General features: G+C 31.9%; 1 protein-coding gene and 1 pseudogene across 1 annotated transcript in view; one reads left to right on the top strand and one right to left on the bottom strand.

Annotated features, from left to right (window-relative positions):
- Nucleotides 1-7,799, bottom strand: part of LOC139495351 (mucin-1-like) — a 22,199-nt gene extending 14,400 nt beyond the window's left edge. The window contains exons 1-2 of the mRNA XM_071283654.1: nt 7,759-7,799; nt 6,969-7,333 (exon numbers count right to left, since the gene is read on the bottom strand). Of these exons, the coding sequence (XP_071139755.1) occupies nt 6,969-7,333; nt 7,759-7,799 (406 nt within the window). The remainder of the gene's footprint in view (nt 1-6,968; nt 7,334-7,758) is intronic.
- A 4,517-nt stretch (nt 7,800-12,316) lies between these two features.
- Nucleotides 12,317-16,295, top strand: LOC139495350 (uncharacterized; annotated as a pseudogene).
- The last annotated feature ends 1,137 nt before the right edge of the window (nt 16,296-17,432 follow it).

Below are 17,432 nucleotides of genomic sequence, written 5' to 3'. Positions count from 1 at the left end.
CGGAACAGTAAGCTGCATAATATCAAATGAAGATTAGAGCGGATGGGGCATCTGTGTACTTAGGACACATTCTTGTTTGTTGAATAATCAATACTATTTAAGAATGTTACAAAATAAATCACTGACTCAAATGTTTCTCAATTTATTAAAAAACAGTGACCAAAGGAGGCTCTTCTTAGGTCAACAAAGCATGTAAAAAATTATTTGATACTTTAGTTGTTCCAATAACTCTTTATGGAAGTGAAGTTTGGGGTGTAAGCCAAGTGTTCAAAGATTCAGATCCATTTGAACATTTACATATTAAATTTATTAAAGAAATTTTAGGAGTACAGTGCAAAACAACAAATGAAGCCTGTTTAGCTGAGACAAACAGAATCCCTTTGTACTTTAAAATTCAGCTTTCAGCTATAAAATTTCTAAACCACATTGTGAACTCGCCTAACACTTTAGTCCATAAATATATAATAATGTAGAGAAAACAAGTAAATGGGTTAACACTGTAAAAGACTGTTAAATGGTCCGAGAACACAATTAATTCGTAGTGCATTTCTTTTAGAACATAAATGAAAATAAAAAAAATCCCACCTGCGCTTTCTCAAAGAAACTTTTACAGTGTGTTGTACTACTTTTGGGACAAATTATATCAAATTTATAGAAAACTTCATCGCCTCTAACTCAAAATATGGCCAATTTTATGTTTAGGGCGTCTTGAAATCTTTTGACAGCTTCCGAAGTGCTCATTTTCAACCTTTTTCAGCTGGACCAAATCACTACTTTCCTTTAAAATTCTGGACCCAAATTTTTTTACAGTGTAATTTCAACCCCCTTCTTGCAATTTGAGGCAGTGAACATGGAGAAATAAATTTGGAAGGGGTATAAAAATTAATGGCAAGTAACCCACTGTCAACACTAGGGACTATATTTGTGAACAACGAAAATCAAGGGACGAACAACGAAAATCAAGGGACGACAATGGTGGTCTCGGACCAAATACATTAGGTTTTGGTCATCTCACTTTTGATACTATTAATTTAAAATATCACATAAATAATATCCAACAAAGACTCTTTGACCAGGCTTGTGAAATTATGAATTGTTCTATCAAATAATGTGAAAAATTAAATTTCTTGTCATACTATAAGAATTAGAAAAAGGGCCCATATGATATATCATGTATATAAATATATGTAAACTCAAACTGACCGATCAGTTTTCAGTAAATTTAAAATTAAGTGCCTATTCCCTAGCAATTGAAAGAAATAAACGCATTTGCCTATCCTGTAACCGACAATAAATTGAGGATGAATACTATTTCTTCTCAATCTGTCCATGCTATACATCATTGAGGGATACCTATATACAACATATTAATAAAAATCTTAATTTCAATTTTATTAAATTGCAGTCCGCTATAACACTGAAGCATTTGACTCAATTTTTAAATTACTAAGGAGTCTACCAGTCATTATAAAAATCACCATAAAGTATTTTAATGATTGTTTTTATTGAGAACATCTGTATAACTTGTATTTCTTTTAATATGCAACTTATTTTTGTTTGTTCTTTCTTTAATTGTTCATAAACATTAATAATGTGTTCACTGTTGATATTTATAGTCTTTTTGTTCTTCGCTTTGAATACCACTGTCAGTCACCACCCCCTGACAGTGAAATATTTAGCGCAAACAGTAGAATTTTATTACATAATCTGAAAGATGCATCCTTGAACTTTACATGACAAATATTCCCACTGCTGGGTAAAATCTAAGAAAGTATCAGTTCATTATGTAAAGCAATTATTTTAGCATTTTAAAATAGAATTTGCAGCTAAATGAAAGGCACCAAAGACATAAATCTTGCTTAGCTTAAAAGAAGCAAAAAGTTATTTTCTTTTCAATTTTACTAATGAAAAGATATTATTTAAACTTATGTTTTGTAAAATTTTGAGGACAGCTACATTCATAAGTAATGTGGCGAGGTTAGACATGTTCGCCGGACCCCAACCCTCCCACTAACCTGGAACAGGGGTATAACAATACAACATAAGAACGAACTATAAAAATTAGTTGAAAAAGTCTTAACTCATCAGATGGACAAAAAATATTTACAGTTTTACCAATCCAGAAAAAACAAAATAGGTTATATATATCTTAAATGTATAACAATGGTGTTTGATCACTGAATCCTAAATTAAATATAGACCAGTATTTTATATTACCCAGTTATGCCCAGTATTACCCAATGAAACTCAGTAAAAGCCGGCTTTTCCCAGTATTTCCCACTGGGTTGGGCAAAACTCATAAAACCTTGCTTTTTGCCAACCCTGTTCATTGTCAATGTTTAGTTTCCTTGATTAATGTTATTAATAAGTTTATGTGAAAGTTGTAATATAGCTTTTTATTTAGGACTATCAACATATATTAATATCAATTATTAGTAAAGAAGGCGAGACATTTCAGTGTATGCACTCTTGTTGTAAGATTTTATTAGAAATATATAAATGAGATAGATGTGTAATAAGATGAAAATCAAGAGTTGTTTGGAAAAGTTATAAATAAAATTAGTTTACTATCTGAATTTAGTCTGAGGTGCAATTTAGAGCTTTTTTGACGAAGATTATTTGCCCTTATAAATTTGACAGCAATACACAAAACTGGATAACAACTTGGGATTAAGTAAGGTCAATGTATTACTGACATAACTGTATAGTTTAATGAAAATCAAAGTTGGTTTGAAAAAAGTTATAAATAAAATTAGTGTACTATATGAATTTAGTCCGAAATGCAAATTCAAGATTTTTTTACGAAAATTATTTTGATTTTTGAATTTGACAGCAATATTTCAAACTACCTTGTTACTTAGGATTCAGTTAGATAAATGAGTATAAATCTGTTAGCTGTATAATTTACTAAAAATCCAAGATTATTTTAAAAAGTTGTGAAAAATGTTATAGTGTACTTTCTAAATTGAGTCCGGACAGCAAATTCTATTATTTTTTACCAAGATTATTTTAATTCTTGAATTGAAAGCAATACACCAAAATGTATAACCACCTTGGGTTCAGTAAGGTCAATATATAAATTAGATAGATGTGTAATTTGATGAAAATCAAGAGTTGTTTGAAAAAGTTGTAAATAAATTTAAAGTTTACTATCTGAATTAAGTCCCAAACTGCAAATTCTACTTTTTTTATGAAGACTATTTTAATTTTGAACTTACAGCAATACACCAAAATGCATTTGTTTCATATAGTAATTGACATTTTTTAAATATTCAAATGGGTTAATTTAACCCAATTAGGATGAGTGTGAATTTATTGACTTAAGAGGTCCCTTTATCTCTTAATTAGCAATACACATTCACAAAAAGAATGAAAAATCAAGGTAGATACTTATTTGGATTAAAAACAAAACATACCAAATTAATGGGAAAATAATTACAATCATTGCTAAGTGATTATTTTTTTTGATAGGTAATATGTGCATCGTTGTGATTGTAAATGGCTAATCAAGAGATACAAGGACAATTTGAGTTGAAGAAATCAGGAGTTACGAAATATTGTTAAAATAAACTAAGGAAATATCTATCAATACAAAATCAACCCTGAAAATTTCAATTTCTTTAAGTACCACCTTTATCTTTAAATCTATCATATTTTTTAAAACAGTATACAAAAGATGTCAGTCTATTTAATTTGAAAACTCATTTTGGAAAAACATTGTACTTATTGAAAATGCTGATAATTTAAGTGTACAATGTTCCATTTATATACAGCTGTTGTATATTCTTATAAAAAAGTAGAATATTGCGATTTTTTTTTAAGAAAACATCATTTTCTGCAATTTGAAACTAAAAATTCTTTATTGTAAGTGTTACCATCCAAACTGAAGAATACATAGTACTCAAATATCTGGTCAGTACAAAAAATTAAGGCTATCAGCATTTCTATTAGTAACTTAAGACTATTAGAACTCTCCATTTTTGTAAAACCATTTATCCTTAGGGACACAAAGAACAAAATTTTAATGCCGTTTTATGATATTTAAAAAAACAACATCAAAATATTTCTATTTTTTTTTTTAATGAAACAACATGTTTTGATATTTGGAACTAAATATTTGTCATTTATCTGAGTAACTAATTGCATTTTAAAAAAAATTTTGCAATTTTAAAATTAAATTTATTTACCTTTTTGGAAGAAAGAATAATTAAATATGAAGCCAGTACTACAAGAATATTAATAAATGGTGAAGCAGTGACTCATTTTATTGATCAATATAAATATTACTCACCTGACTCTTTAAAAGCTATCAATTAAGTAAATTTATTTCTCCGTAGTACCGAAAAGAACAGAATTCAAATGTTGTTGTATAATTTCCTAATTAAATAGAAAATATTAGCATCTGTATTTTAAGCGACATCATTTTTTAAATATCTTAACTTAAATTTAATCTCCTTATTGTCTAACAAAACAAACTAAAAAGCAATCAATTATCAGACCAGTTCAAGAATATTTAGAAACAAAAGAAATTTTGTCACTTTTTAATGCTGTTAGCATAGATATAAGTAACTTTAGACTTCTAGAACTTCCATTTTTTGTAGAAAATTTCATCCTTAGTGCCAAAATTAACAGAATGATAACGCCATTGTTAATATTCTACTAAAATAGAAAATATAAGCATATATAAAAAAGAAGATATGGTATGATTGCCAATGAGACAACTTTTCTTTAATCTTTATTTTATGGGACATCAATTGTTTTAATTTCTGAACTTAAATTTCTTTTCATCAATATCTTACAAACCAATCTGAAGTTTAAAAAGTAATCAATTATCAGACCAGTTCAAGAGTATATAGAAACAAAAGAAATTGTATCACTATTTAATGATTTTAGCATAGATATAGGTAACTTAAGATTACTAGAAATTTCATTTTTTGTAAAACTTTTCATCCTTAGTGCCAAAAATAACAGAATGATAATGCCTTTGTATAATATTCTAACCTAATTAAACATTACAATTTGAGACATAATTTTTGTATTAAGAAAATACATAAAATATGAAACCAGTACAAGAATATTAATAAAATAAAAGAAGCAGTGTCACTTTTTATTGAGATTGATATAAATATTACTCATCTGACTCGTCTAAAGCTATCAATTTAGTAAAATTATTCTACGGTATTGGCAAAAATAACAGAATCTTAATGTCGTTGTACAATTTTCTAATAAAACAGAAAATAAAAGCATCTTCGTTTATGCAACATCATTTTGTTTTAATTTCTTAACTTAAATTTCTTCTAATTAATGTCTAATAAACCAATCTGAAGTTTAAAAAGTAATCAATTATCAGTCCAGTTCAAGAATATATAGAAACACATAATGTTATCACTTTTTAATGCTTTTAGCATTAATATATGTAACATAAGATTACTAGAACTTTCATTTTTTGTACAAAAATATTAATGAAAAAAGGAAATATTGTCACTTTTAATCATTATCGACATGATGCTAACTATAGACTTATACAGCTCTCTTTTTGTTGTTCATCCTTGAGAACAAAAAGAACATCATTTAAATGTAGATGTATAATTTACCAGCAAGATTAGAAAAAAAATTTGGCAAGTGACTTCAAATTATGCAATTGTAAACCTATTTTTTTTTTTACCTATATTTTTAAAAATCATTTCTCTGAAAAAAAATAAACAAATATTCAGCAATTTCATGAATATTAATAAAATAAAAAAAAGTATTGTCACTTTTTATCGTGATTAATATAAATATTATATATATAATTGTCCCCTAAAATTGTGATCATATATTTTAAATGCTTTGTTTTAATATTTCAGACTTATAATTGTGTTATTTGTGCAAAGGAATTTAAATCCAGATCAGGTCTTTCAAGACACAAGAGATTATTTCACACAGAAAACAAACGACGAAATGAGAGAACAGTGCATCAGATAATTATATGGTACAAAATCTTTAAGCAGTATCAAACATGAGTCGATTTTATATAATTGAAATTTGTGGCATTCAAATGTAACAGTGAAATGGAATTACATCATATAATTGTTCCATGTAAATGCAGAATGAGATTTCTGGTTTTATTATCGACAATGCTAATGAGAGATATCGTTCTGATTACATCTGCGATTTCTGCACCTATCTTTATTAACTGTTTATGCAAGTTCAATAGTTACCAAAAGTACCAGGATTATAATTTTATACGCCAGACGCGCATTTCAACTACATAAGACTCATTAGTGACGCTCAGATCGAAATAGTTAAAAAGCCAAACAAATACAAAGTTGAAGAGCATTGAAGAGGGGTGTGAGCAATCAATTATCAAATTTCAATAATGGTTTAGATTTTATTCAGTTCTTCGACTATTGATTTTACCTTATTGAACATAAACGAAAATACGTGATATACTACAAGTCATAAGTTAAAAAATAGTTATCTGTAGACAATTCCATTGTTTTTGTTATAGAAAGACAGTCAGATGACACACCAGGGTGTAGGCAAGTTTCCTTGTGATACATGCAAAAAAGTTTACCGCAGAAATGAAGACTTACAAATTCATCTTGCCAGGTACCATCAGGTAATACTATGTACACTCAATGACATACAGTTCAATATAGTAGCCAACAAAAACCGGTTACTTTAGGTAACCCAGAATATGGCACTACTTTTACAGAAAATGCCTGTACCGAGTCAGGAATATGACAGTTGTTATCCTTTCGTTTGATGTGTTTGAACTTTTGATTTTGCCATTTGATTTGGGACTTTCCTTTTTGAATTTTCCTCAGAGTTGAGTATTTTGGGGTTTTTACTTTTTAAACATTTCAAAATCGTATGTACTGGCGTGTTGTTGAACATTTGTTTTTGTAAGATTCTATTAAATATATTAATTGATTACCAATACAAAACATTTTAAGATAACTTATATTTCATTTGCATATTTATACAGGCTGGACCACCTTCAACTCCAGCACTGTCACCAACCCTAACACTGTCACCAACCCCAGCATTGTCACCAACTCCTGCAGTGTCACAAACGCCAGCAGTGTCACCAACCCTAGCAGTGTCACCAGCAGCACTGGCACCAGCAACATTGTCACCAGTAGCACTGTCACCAGCAGCATTGTCACCAGCAGCATTGTCACCAGCAGCATTGTCACCAGCAGTGTCACCAGCATTGTCACCAACACTGTCACCAGCAGCATTGTCACCAGCATTGTCACCAGCACTGTCACCAGCAGCACTGTCACCAGCAGCATTGTCACCAGCAGCATTGTCACCAGCATTGTCACCAACACTGTCACCAGCAGCACTGTCACCAGCAAATATTATTTATTTAGTGCTTGCTTTTTGGGTCTACATTTTGTGCTATGTGAGTGTGTAGTTGTTTGTATGTGTTATTTATAAGGCATGAATGTTTGTTGTGAAATAAAATGAAAGGTTTTTAGTGCTAACTGTATGAGAGTGTACGTTTTAGTGTTTACTTTTGTTGTATTTGTTAACTGCATACATGCATGTATATTTTGTTGTGAATATCACACCACAAATAAAAGATCCATTACTGTTTTGTTCTTATTTCTCCATGAACAATTCATCTGTTTCCAGAGAAATATATCATAAAAAAACACCTCAAAATCTAGATCATGGTATTCTTTGTCTCTCTGTGTTGTATCTTGTGTATCAATTTTATATATTTATACCCCCGCTTCAAAAAAGGGAGGGGGGTTACTGTTTTACCTCTGGCTGTCCGTCCGTCTCATGAATATTTTTCGTCGCATTTTTCCCAGGAACTACAATACAAGGATTTTTAAAATTTGGTTTCAGTGTTTATCGAAGTCAGCTATACCGTGTAATGTGTTTTCAGATTGATAACTTGACAACTTGTTTACCGAACACTTGTATGATTTTACACGTGATAGTCAAGATGAAACTTGTTCGTCACATATTATAATCCTGGAACTTTTGATAACTATTTACACCACTAGGTCGATGCCACTGCTGGTGGACGTTTCGTCCCCGAGGGTATCACCAGCCCAGTCAGTAGTTAGCACTTCGGTGTTGACATGAATATCAATGATATGGTCATTTTTATAAATTTTCTGTTTACAAAACTTTGAATTTTTCGAAAAACTAAGGATTTTCTTACCCCAGGAGTAGATTACCTTAGCCGTATTTGGCACAACTTTTTGGAATTTCGGATCCTCAATGTTCTTCAACTTTGTATTTTTTTGGCTGTTATCTATTTTGATCTGAGCGTCACTGATGAGTCTTATGTAGACGAAACGCGCGTCTGGCGTATAAAATTATAATCCTTGTACTTTTGATAACTATTTTCTCAGGAACTACAATACAAGGATTTCTGAAATTTGGTTTCAGGATTTATATAAGTCAGCTATACCGTGTGATGCGTTTTCAGATTCATCACTCGAAAACTTCCTGTTTACCGAACACTTGCATATTTTTACACTATTAATATTATCCACTTGCGGCGGGGGTATCATCAGTGAGCAGTAGCTCGCAGTTTCACTTGTTTTAGTATGATTAAATGCAGTACATATCCTATGGTATGCACAGGTTTTGCGATAACATTGGCTTAAACTAATTGCAAACAGAAGAAATCAGTATATAATTATTTTCTTAATCAAAATACCTATAATTGGCATTGAAAGCATCTCTGAAGAGTGCATTTATATATAATTATACATGAGGAAACTCCTGTACTAAGTCAGGGTCAGGGTAAGAGGAAGTGAACTTGAGCGAATATTTGTCAATTGAAGTGCCCTTTGTCAATTCCACACACACGTGACGTTTCACCAAAATTACCGTGTTTAAAAAAGTGTTATATTCATTTGCACATAGATATTTTCTTAAAATTAACTGTTCTTAAAAACAAAAAAAATATGATCTATAAAACTAAAAATTATGAGTAACACTGAGGTGTACGACCTCACTTTCCGACTTGAAAAGTACCAAAAACCATAACCTGACCCCGACCCATCAGAAACTATGACCTTTGAGACGTTCGTGAAAATTCTTTATCAGAAAAAAACCAATCGGTTACCCCAAGACTACTTATCCTTATTCGTAGAGATAAAGTAAGGCTTTCAAAATACTGATTTTGAATAATTCTGGGTTTGCGTTACCTTCTCAGTTTCTGGTAAACCTAATCTGTATGCTTTTAATCTTAATCGATGTAACAAATAGCGGGAGGAAGCATAAGTTGTTGTCCCAAACATGAGAGTTCATCAGCTTTTTCGGCGAAGTCTGAGAAAGAGCTGCAAGCTCTTAAATATCGAATAAGTTGGGGAATGTATATCCCATATGCAATTGAAGTTGGTATATTGCTATTAAGGTAGGGGAATTTACAATTTCAAAATTAAAATCGTCTTGTTTGTCATAGATTCTAGTACTGAGATGACTGTGTAAGCCAATTCGAGATATAAGTCGAAAATGAGGCGGAGGAAGCCCTGTCTGTTTTTTAGCTCACCTGGCCCAAAGGGCCAAGTGAGCTTTTCCCATCACTTGGCGTCCGTCGTCGTCGTTAGCTTTTAGAAAAATCTTCTCTGAAACTACTGGGCCGAATTAAACCAAACTTGGCCACAATCATCATTAGGGTATCTAGTTTAAAAAATGTGTGGCGTGACTCGGTCAACAATCCAAGATGGCCGCCATGTCTAAAAATAGAACATAGGGGTAAAATGCAGTTTTTGGCTTATAACTCAAAAACCAAAACATTTTGAGCAAATCTGACCTGGGATAAAATTGTTTATAAGGTCAAGATCTATCTGCCCTGAAATTTTCAGACGAATCGAACAACCCATTGTTGGGTTGCTGCCCCTGAATTTGTAATTTTAAGGAAATTTTGATGTTTTGGTTATTATCTTGAATATTATTATACTAGTAGATAGAGATGAACTGTAAACAGCAATAATGTTCAGCAAAGTAAGATTTACAAATAAGTCAACATGTCCAAAATGGTCAGATGACCCCTTCAGGAATTATTGCCCTTTATAGTAAATTTTTATCTATTTTTCGTAAATCTTGGTTATCTTAACAAAAATCTTCTCCTCTGAAACCCTTGGGCCAAATCAAACTTTGCCACAATCATCATTGGGGTATCTAGTTTAAAAAATGTGTGGCGTGACCCGGTCAACCATCCAAGATGGCCGCCATGGCTAAAAATAGAACATAGGGGTAAAATGCAGTTTTTGGCTTATAACTCAAAAACCAAAGCATTTAGAGCAAATCTGACATGGGGGTAAAAATGTTTATGAGGTCAAGATCTATCTGCCCTAAAATTTTTAGACGAATCGAACAACCCGTTGTTGGGTTGCTGCCCCTGAATTTGTAATTTTAAGGAAATTTTGATGTTTTTGGTTATTATCTTGAATATTATTATAGATAGAGATGAACTGTAAACAGCAATAATGTTCAGCAAAGTAAGATTTACAAATAAGTCAACATGTCCAAAATGGTCAGTTGACCCCTTCAGGAATTATTGCCCTTTATAGTCTATTTTTATCTATTTTTCGTAAATCTTAGTTATCTTTTACAAAAATCTTCTCCTCTGAAACCCTTGGGCCAAATTTAACCAAACTTGGCCACAATCATCATTCACTGGTATTAAAGAGATAATAGTAACTGCAATTACGATTATCCCAATATGGCGACGGTAGATATAGGTAAAATCTTTACACTCGTTTTTCTTAAATGTAGCATGTATTTGTCAATAGTTACTCAGCTGCAAGGTTTATCTATACCATTTCATCATATTTGAATCGTAACGGTGCACTGGAATTGTCTAAGCGCTGTGAAAATAGCCGTTGAAAAATTCGGGATGATAATCGTAACTCGGAAAAAAAGATAATCGTAATTATGTATCTAAAAATAAAAAAGATAATCGTAACTGGAAACTGTTTTATTAATATTGACACTAAAAACGTAAATCTGATAGCATATTATGAAATTATGGCGATGAATTATTTACGAAACGTACCAACATCTTATGACATTTCTTTTTATGCATATATAATTAATAGTTCTTATGAAAACAGCTGCATACTAGTATATCATACAATTGGAAGGGTGAACAAGCTTCAAGAAATTTGGAAATGGGAAAACACGAACTTTGTTAATTTACAGAAATTTCCAAACACTAAGTAAGCCACAAAATATGTGAATGAGCGATGGAAATTATGATACATGATAATAATTGTCAGGCGACACGCATGTGTCACCTTATATCAGATTTCTGATTAAGACAGTAAACAAAAATTAATTTCTGAAGTAAATAGTAAATATAGTTAATATTGTTTAAATTCATTTATTGCAGGTGGTTATATGTGCTATTTCTGCCCCCGGTGATTTAATTCTAGAACATACCCTATTATGCCATAACGAAGTAGGAAAGACATTTAGTATTCGTCAAAAAACCGTTTGACGAGAAATTAGTGGCTACAGTTTTCATGTCACTTCGATCATTTTTCATGGATGATATCGTAACTTAAAAGCTATGATGAACAAGGGAAAACTTTGAAAAGTGTTTTACAGTGTCATTTCGGAGTCTTTTATAGCTGACTATGCGGTATGGGCTTTGTTCATTGTTGAAGACCGTACGGTGACCTATATTTGTTAATGATGAGTCCTGTCGGTCTCTTGTGGAAAGTTGTCTCATTGGCAAACATACCACATCTTCGTATTTATATTGGCTACTTCATGACTGTCACTGAAATTTCAGTATCTCAGATATAAACTATAAAAAAATCAAATTTAATTTTGAATTATGATAATATGACATCCTTAAACAGTTAATGCTATATAATTACATTAGATGTATGTTTCATTATAATACTTTATTCTGATTGGCTAATTGCACATCACATGTTATTCCGTATGACGTTGCGCACGATACTGGTGTCACTTTTAAAAAATGAGGAAGAGGGCGAGTTTTTCTCTTTAAAACACTTTTTTTACAAAATAAATATCAATGTTCTGCATATCATACGAAAGATAATTAATCACAGAAGAATAATAGATAGTTTATTTCCGCTTTTTTTGATACATGAAGATTTACTGTGTTGATTCCGATGCCGTAAACGTCATTTTACGGGTGTCCCACTGTTACAATTATGGTAGGTTTGGATCTTTGAAATCGATTTGCGGTTTTAAAAGTTCGCGAAATGGTTTAAAATTTCGCAAGAGCTTTGTACGTCATCAAAGATTTATGACGTCATTGCTGTTTTTCAAGATGGGTGAAAGTAGATAGACAGAAAGATTGAAACAAATCAGAGAAAAAATGTCCCATACAGATGGTCAACACCCGTAAAAAATTTTTAACTTTAGTTATTACTTGATAAAAGACACGTAAGTAGCATTTAATCATATCAGAAAATTTGAACATGCCCTAAAGAAGCTATCTGAAGTCATCAATATCTATCTACTATCTTTCTTTCAAAATATCGTCAGTTTTCCCGTGTCTAATAAAATGTCCCCGCTGACAAAATATGACATTTACATATCTAAAGCCTGTTTATCTAATGAGATTTGATCAGATCTGCAATAAGTAACACCTTTTAACCTTTAGAAATGAAAAATACATGTAATGCCCTCTGTAGAAACATAAAATTTATGCTCATTAAAGCTACATATCGAAAATACGAAAAGAAACAAAATGTCCAATGAAATGTCCCTACAACTGAAATTTGACGCCGCCGTTGTCACGCAAAGTTTTGAACGTTATAGTTCGAAGTATTTGGCATTAAATTCATTTTCTGAAATGGGTTGAAGAATATCTAATCAAGTCCTTGGTCTACATATACTCCTGGTCTCAGTAGAACAACTAATATCACAATATTGCATACAAGTAAAATCGTATTATCATTGGTGGCCTGCTGTCTGCTATATGCCGTGTTACTGTCTCTTTGACACATTTCCCATTTCCATTCTCAATGTTATCGTATAAATGGATAGATATACAGCTTAAAAGAAAAGATATACAGGTTGAAAGAAAAGATATACAGGTTAAAAGAAACATTTTATTTTGTAACCGAACTAATAATATTTATCTGCATGCGTAACAGGATTACATTCACTTCATATATGAATAAAAGGAGTCTTGGAGAAAAACGTCAATGAGACACAAACCCACAATCAAAACTTCAACACACGATAACGAAAATAGACATACAAGTTTTCAAGTATAATTTACTCTGCTAATGCCTACACTTTCTAGTAAATTCACCATACATATAACGTCGACAACAAAAACTGACATCATACTACAAAAACAGAAGTAAAACAAATACTGAGTATATGTACACAATTACCAAAGAAGCAACAAAAAAGAGAGAATACAGGGCAAAAAAGGCCGAAAAAAAAGAAAAGAGATCCTGAGACAGGCAGAAGTTGTATCTTCACCAGAAGACCTAATGAATATGTCAATAGAAAAAGCTGCTCTAGAAGATATAAAGACAGCCATTGAAAGCTGCAAAACCAAAAGATCAAAGGACTCCTTTTTATCAATGAACGTTCTTGTAGCATCCATTAGTGGTGAAAAGATTACAGAGACAAGGTGTCGGAAAAATTTAGCCAAAAAATTAGGACTACCAGTAAGACGACTGAGTCGGGGGAATCGAAACAGGACAACTATCCTAAAATCAGAAAAATCTTGCTGGGCTTATGTATGCAGAAAGACCCGCAAAGACGCATTATCTGAGGAAACAAAGAGACTGGCATACCATTTTTGGATGAAACCCGGCATATCTCGACCTACAGGTAACAAGGCAGATGTAAAAAGAGAAAGGATTGGGCCCAAAATATACACTTGTCACCAGGTATACCTACTTGAAAAAACTCAAACCGAGATATACATTGATTTCACAGCAAACTAACCATGTATAAAATTGTCCCAGAGATCGTTCGAAAATTGTAAACCGTATTTTATACGTCCAGTTCGTCCGAAAGATAGACGAACCTGTTGTTGCAGGTATCATGTGGAGATAAAAAGCGTATTCAAATGTTGCATGAATTTTCGAAAAAAAATGTTGAACGAGAACGATGCATATGATGAAACTAATGTTAAAGTTTATGATTATATAAGCGACATTGTAGATGTCACATTATGTAACAAAGAAGATCAGGTCCACAAAATAGCTTGCCTTAAAAGAGATTGTGGAGAATGTGGTGTTAACAAACTAGAACTACTGACAGAGGAAACTGATGATTTAGATACTGCACAAATAGTAAAATGGGAGAAATTTGAAAAGGTAGACATTAAAGTTAAAGGCAACAAAACAATTTAAAAATTAGTCTTAGTGAAGAAAGAAACCAAAGCTGTAGAACTATTTTCACATTTCTTACAACTTTTAAAATCATTTCCATTACATCAGCATAGAGCTACGTTGCAAAACAAACAATTCCTAACATTACTTACTGATCTTCCACAAAATCATTGCGTCTGCGTACATGATTTTTCGGAAAACTACCGCTGTACGGATTTGAAAGAACTTCAAAGTTCTTATTTTCAAAAGACTGAAGTGTCTATACACGTTATAATAATACATCGCCACGCTGTACTTGAATATGACGGTGTTGAGAGTACGACAGAGTTTCCTGAAATAATAACTGAACATTTTTTTGTGATAAGTAGTGACCAGCAGCATGATCAACATTATGTACATGAAGTTCGAAAGAAAATAACAGAATACTTAAATTCCATCTCTTACCCGGTCCATACAATGCACGAATTTACAGACGGATGTGCAGCACAGTACAAAAGTCGCCACTGCTTTGGTGATATTAGCCAGACTTGTAAGGACTTTGGATACAGTAATTTTACCAGAAACTTTTTTGAAACCGCACATGCAAAAGGTATTATTGTTTTTGGGGCAATTTCTAACATTTTAAGGTGGTACCCAACACTATAGAATTTTGACAAAACATTTACATCGTCGTTCTTTTAGCGGTGATACATGTATATAAAATAGCAATATAATATTCCGTGAGATACGTAGTCGTAGACAAAGGAAAAGTAAAAACACTGATAAGATACATCATCATGCAAAGTTGAAAAATAAATAAACGGAAGAACAAAACATCAATCTTGATGATCGAAAATCAGGCAAATATAGTTTACTATTAAAATAAACAATTAAAGCTAAAAGTTTTTTTTTTGTAAACTAGTAATTATAAATAAAAACAACAACATACCAATACATTATTAAAATACAAAGAAGACATATGGATTATGCATATATGAAAACCACACTCAAAACATATACCACATTCGACTTCGTCTCGGGTGACATACTTCTTTCGTGTTGTCCCAGAAAATTGTATGCATGTTTACACGAGTCAAAATCGCATTTCTTTTACATCTTCAAACATTGTCAGTTTTAGTAAATAGCAACTGAATATAAAAAAAAACCCGGTATTATGATATTTAACAAGTTTCCTTATCATTTCAGGTCCCCAGGATGCTGCCGGTGGACTTCTTAAACGACAGGCAGATATAGCCGTCTTACGCGGACGAGCGACAATACAAAATGCATTCGATCTATATAATTTTGCCGTTATGAATATGACACAAACCAAATCCGTTTGTAAAAGAAGACTATTTAGATTTGTGGAAACAATCCCAAGGGACAAAAGCATATCTTACAAACCTGTATCAAACATAAGATTAGTACACCAAGTTGTTGTTAGGGATAACCGTGATGAAATCTTAATCAGGGAACTATCATGTTTTTCTTGTGACAAATGTGCCAGTCATTTTTATGAAGAATGTGAAAACTTTTCAAACACAGGGAGTTTTACGAACGTAAACATGATAGTTGAAACTCCGACAGTACTTGATAACAATGAAAACACGAACCCCGAAACTGATAGAGAAGAAATATCTGAACTTGTCTCCTCCGGACAAGTAATTGCCGTATACACAGATGACCCAGACAGTGAATATTATCTATTAAAAGTTAAGGATTGTCCTCATGTTCTTGGTGTGGACACAACCGATTCATGGGGCTCCATATTGCCAACTGGGACAAGCGTTATTAGTGGACTGTATTATGACAACAAAACATCCTCACCACTATCATATAAACTTAATTGTATCTAAAAAAAAAAGGCGATTGTTCCAACAGAGTCAATTATATATATATGTTCCGAAATTGACGCATCAAGAAATATTCGATTACACGAGGATATTCATCTTAGCATTTTACAATGTCTAAATGAATTAAAATAGTCACATGTATGATTAAAGGTGTTATTTTGTATTTTAGTTTTTCGTATCATATTGTTACATGTAGCACTACTAGTATTATAAAATAAAGTAACGTCGTTAACTTCATGTAATATTGACGTTTTACGTGTAACGTAAAGTGACACCAGTATCGTGCGCAACGTCTATTAAGCAGTTGCATGAGACAATAACATTTCATTCATGATGACACGAGGTCCCACAATAAAGTGCACAGGTGAATTTAAAAATTTAACTTCATGAAAATCGTGTTTTTATAATCCTAGCTAAAAAATGTAATTATAAGTATTGAATGCTTAAATAAGATTAGAGAAAGATTGGCCCTAAATGGGATTCTTCGTGTATTATGAAATTAAGTAACGTGGAGTTCATTGACAAACATGGATTTGTGTTCTTTTATAGTTTGGCCAAAAGCCCGGAAATCAAGAAATAAAATTGATGTGGCTTTGAATTTTCTTACAAGAAATACTTATTCAAAGAATGACTGCAAAATTGAGAATAATTGAATAACCCATATTCCGCAAAATAAGAAACAAACTTATTAAAAAATCGGTATATGAAAAATATGCTGCATACATATGCATGGAAGATATTGTAGAGAAAAATATTGAAGGTACTAAACAAGGAACATTTTTGTATTTGCATGCTTGCCATATAATTCGTACTTTTCTATTAAATTGCATTTTTAACACACAAAATACCATTGAAATGCTGAAAGACACATTTATTATGTTTCAGTTACTATTATCCGATTAAGAAAATTACGATTATCAAAGAAGAAAAATACCATAGAGTTACGATTATCATCCCGAATTTTTCAACGGCTATTTTCACAGCGCTTAGACAATTCCAGTGCACCGTTACGATTCAAATATGATGTAATGGTATAGATAAACCATGCAGCTGAGTAACTATTGACAAAATAAAATTGAGAATGGAAATGGGGAATGTGTCAAAGAGACAACAACCCGACCAAATAAAAAACTACAGCAGAAGGTCACCAACAGGTCTTCAATGTAGCGAGAAATTCCCGCACCCGGAGGCGTCCTTCAGCTAGCCCCTAAACAAATATATACTAGTTCAGTGATAATGAACGCCATACTAATTTCCAAATTGTACACAAGATACTAAAATTAAAATAATACAAGACTAA

Source organism: Mytilus edulis, chromosome 11, assembly GCF_963676685.1.
Source record: "Mytilus edulis chromosome 11, xbMytEdul2.2, whole genome shotgun sequence".
NCBI classification, from domain to species: Eukaryota; Metazoa; Mollusca; class Bivalvia; order Mytilida; family Mytilidae; genus Mytilus; species Mytilus edulis.
This window is presented reverse-complemented; position numbering and strand designations above follow the sequence as displayed.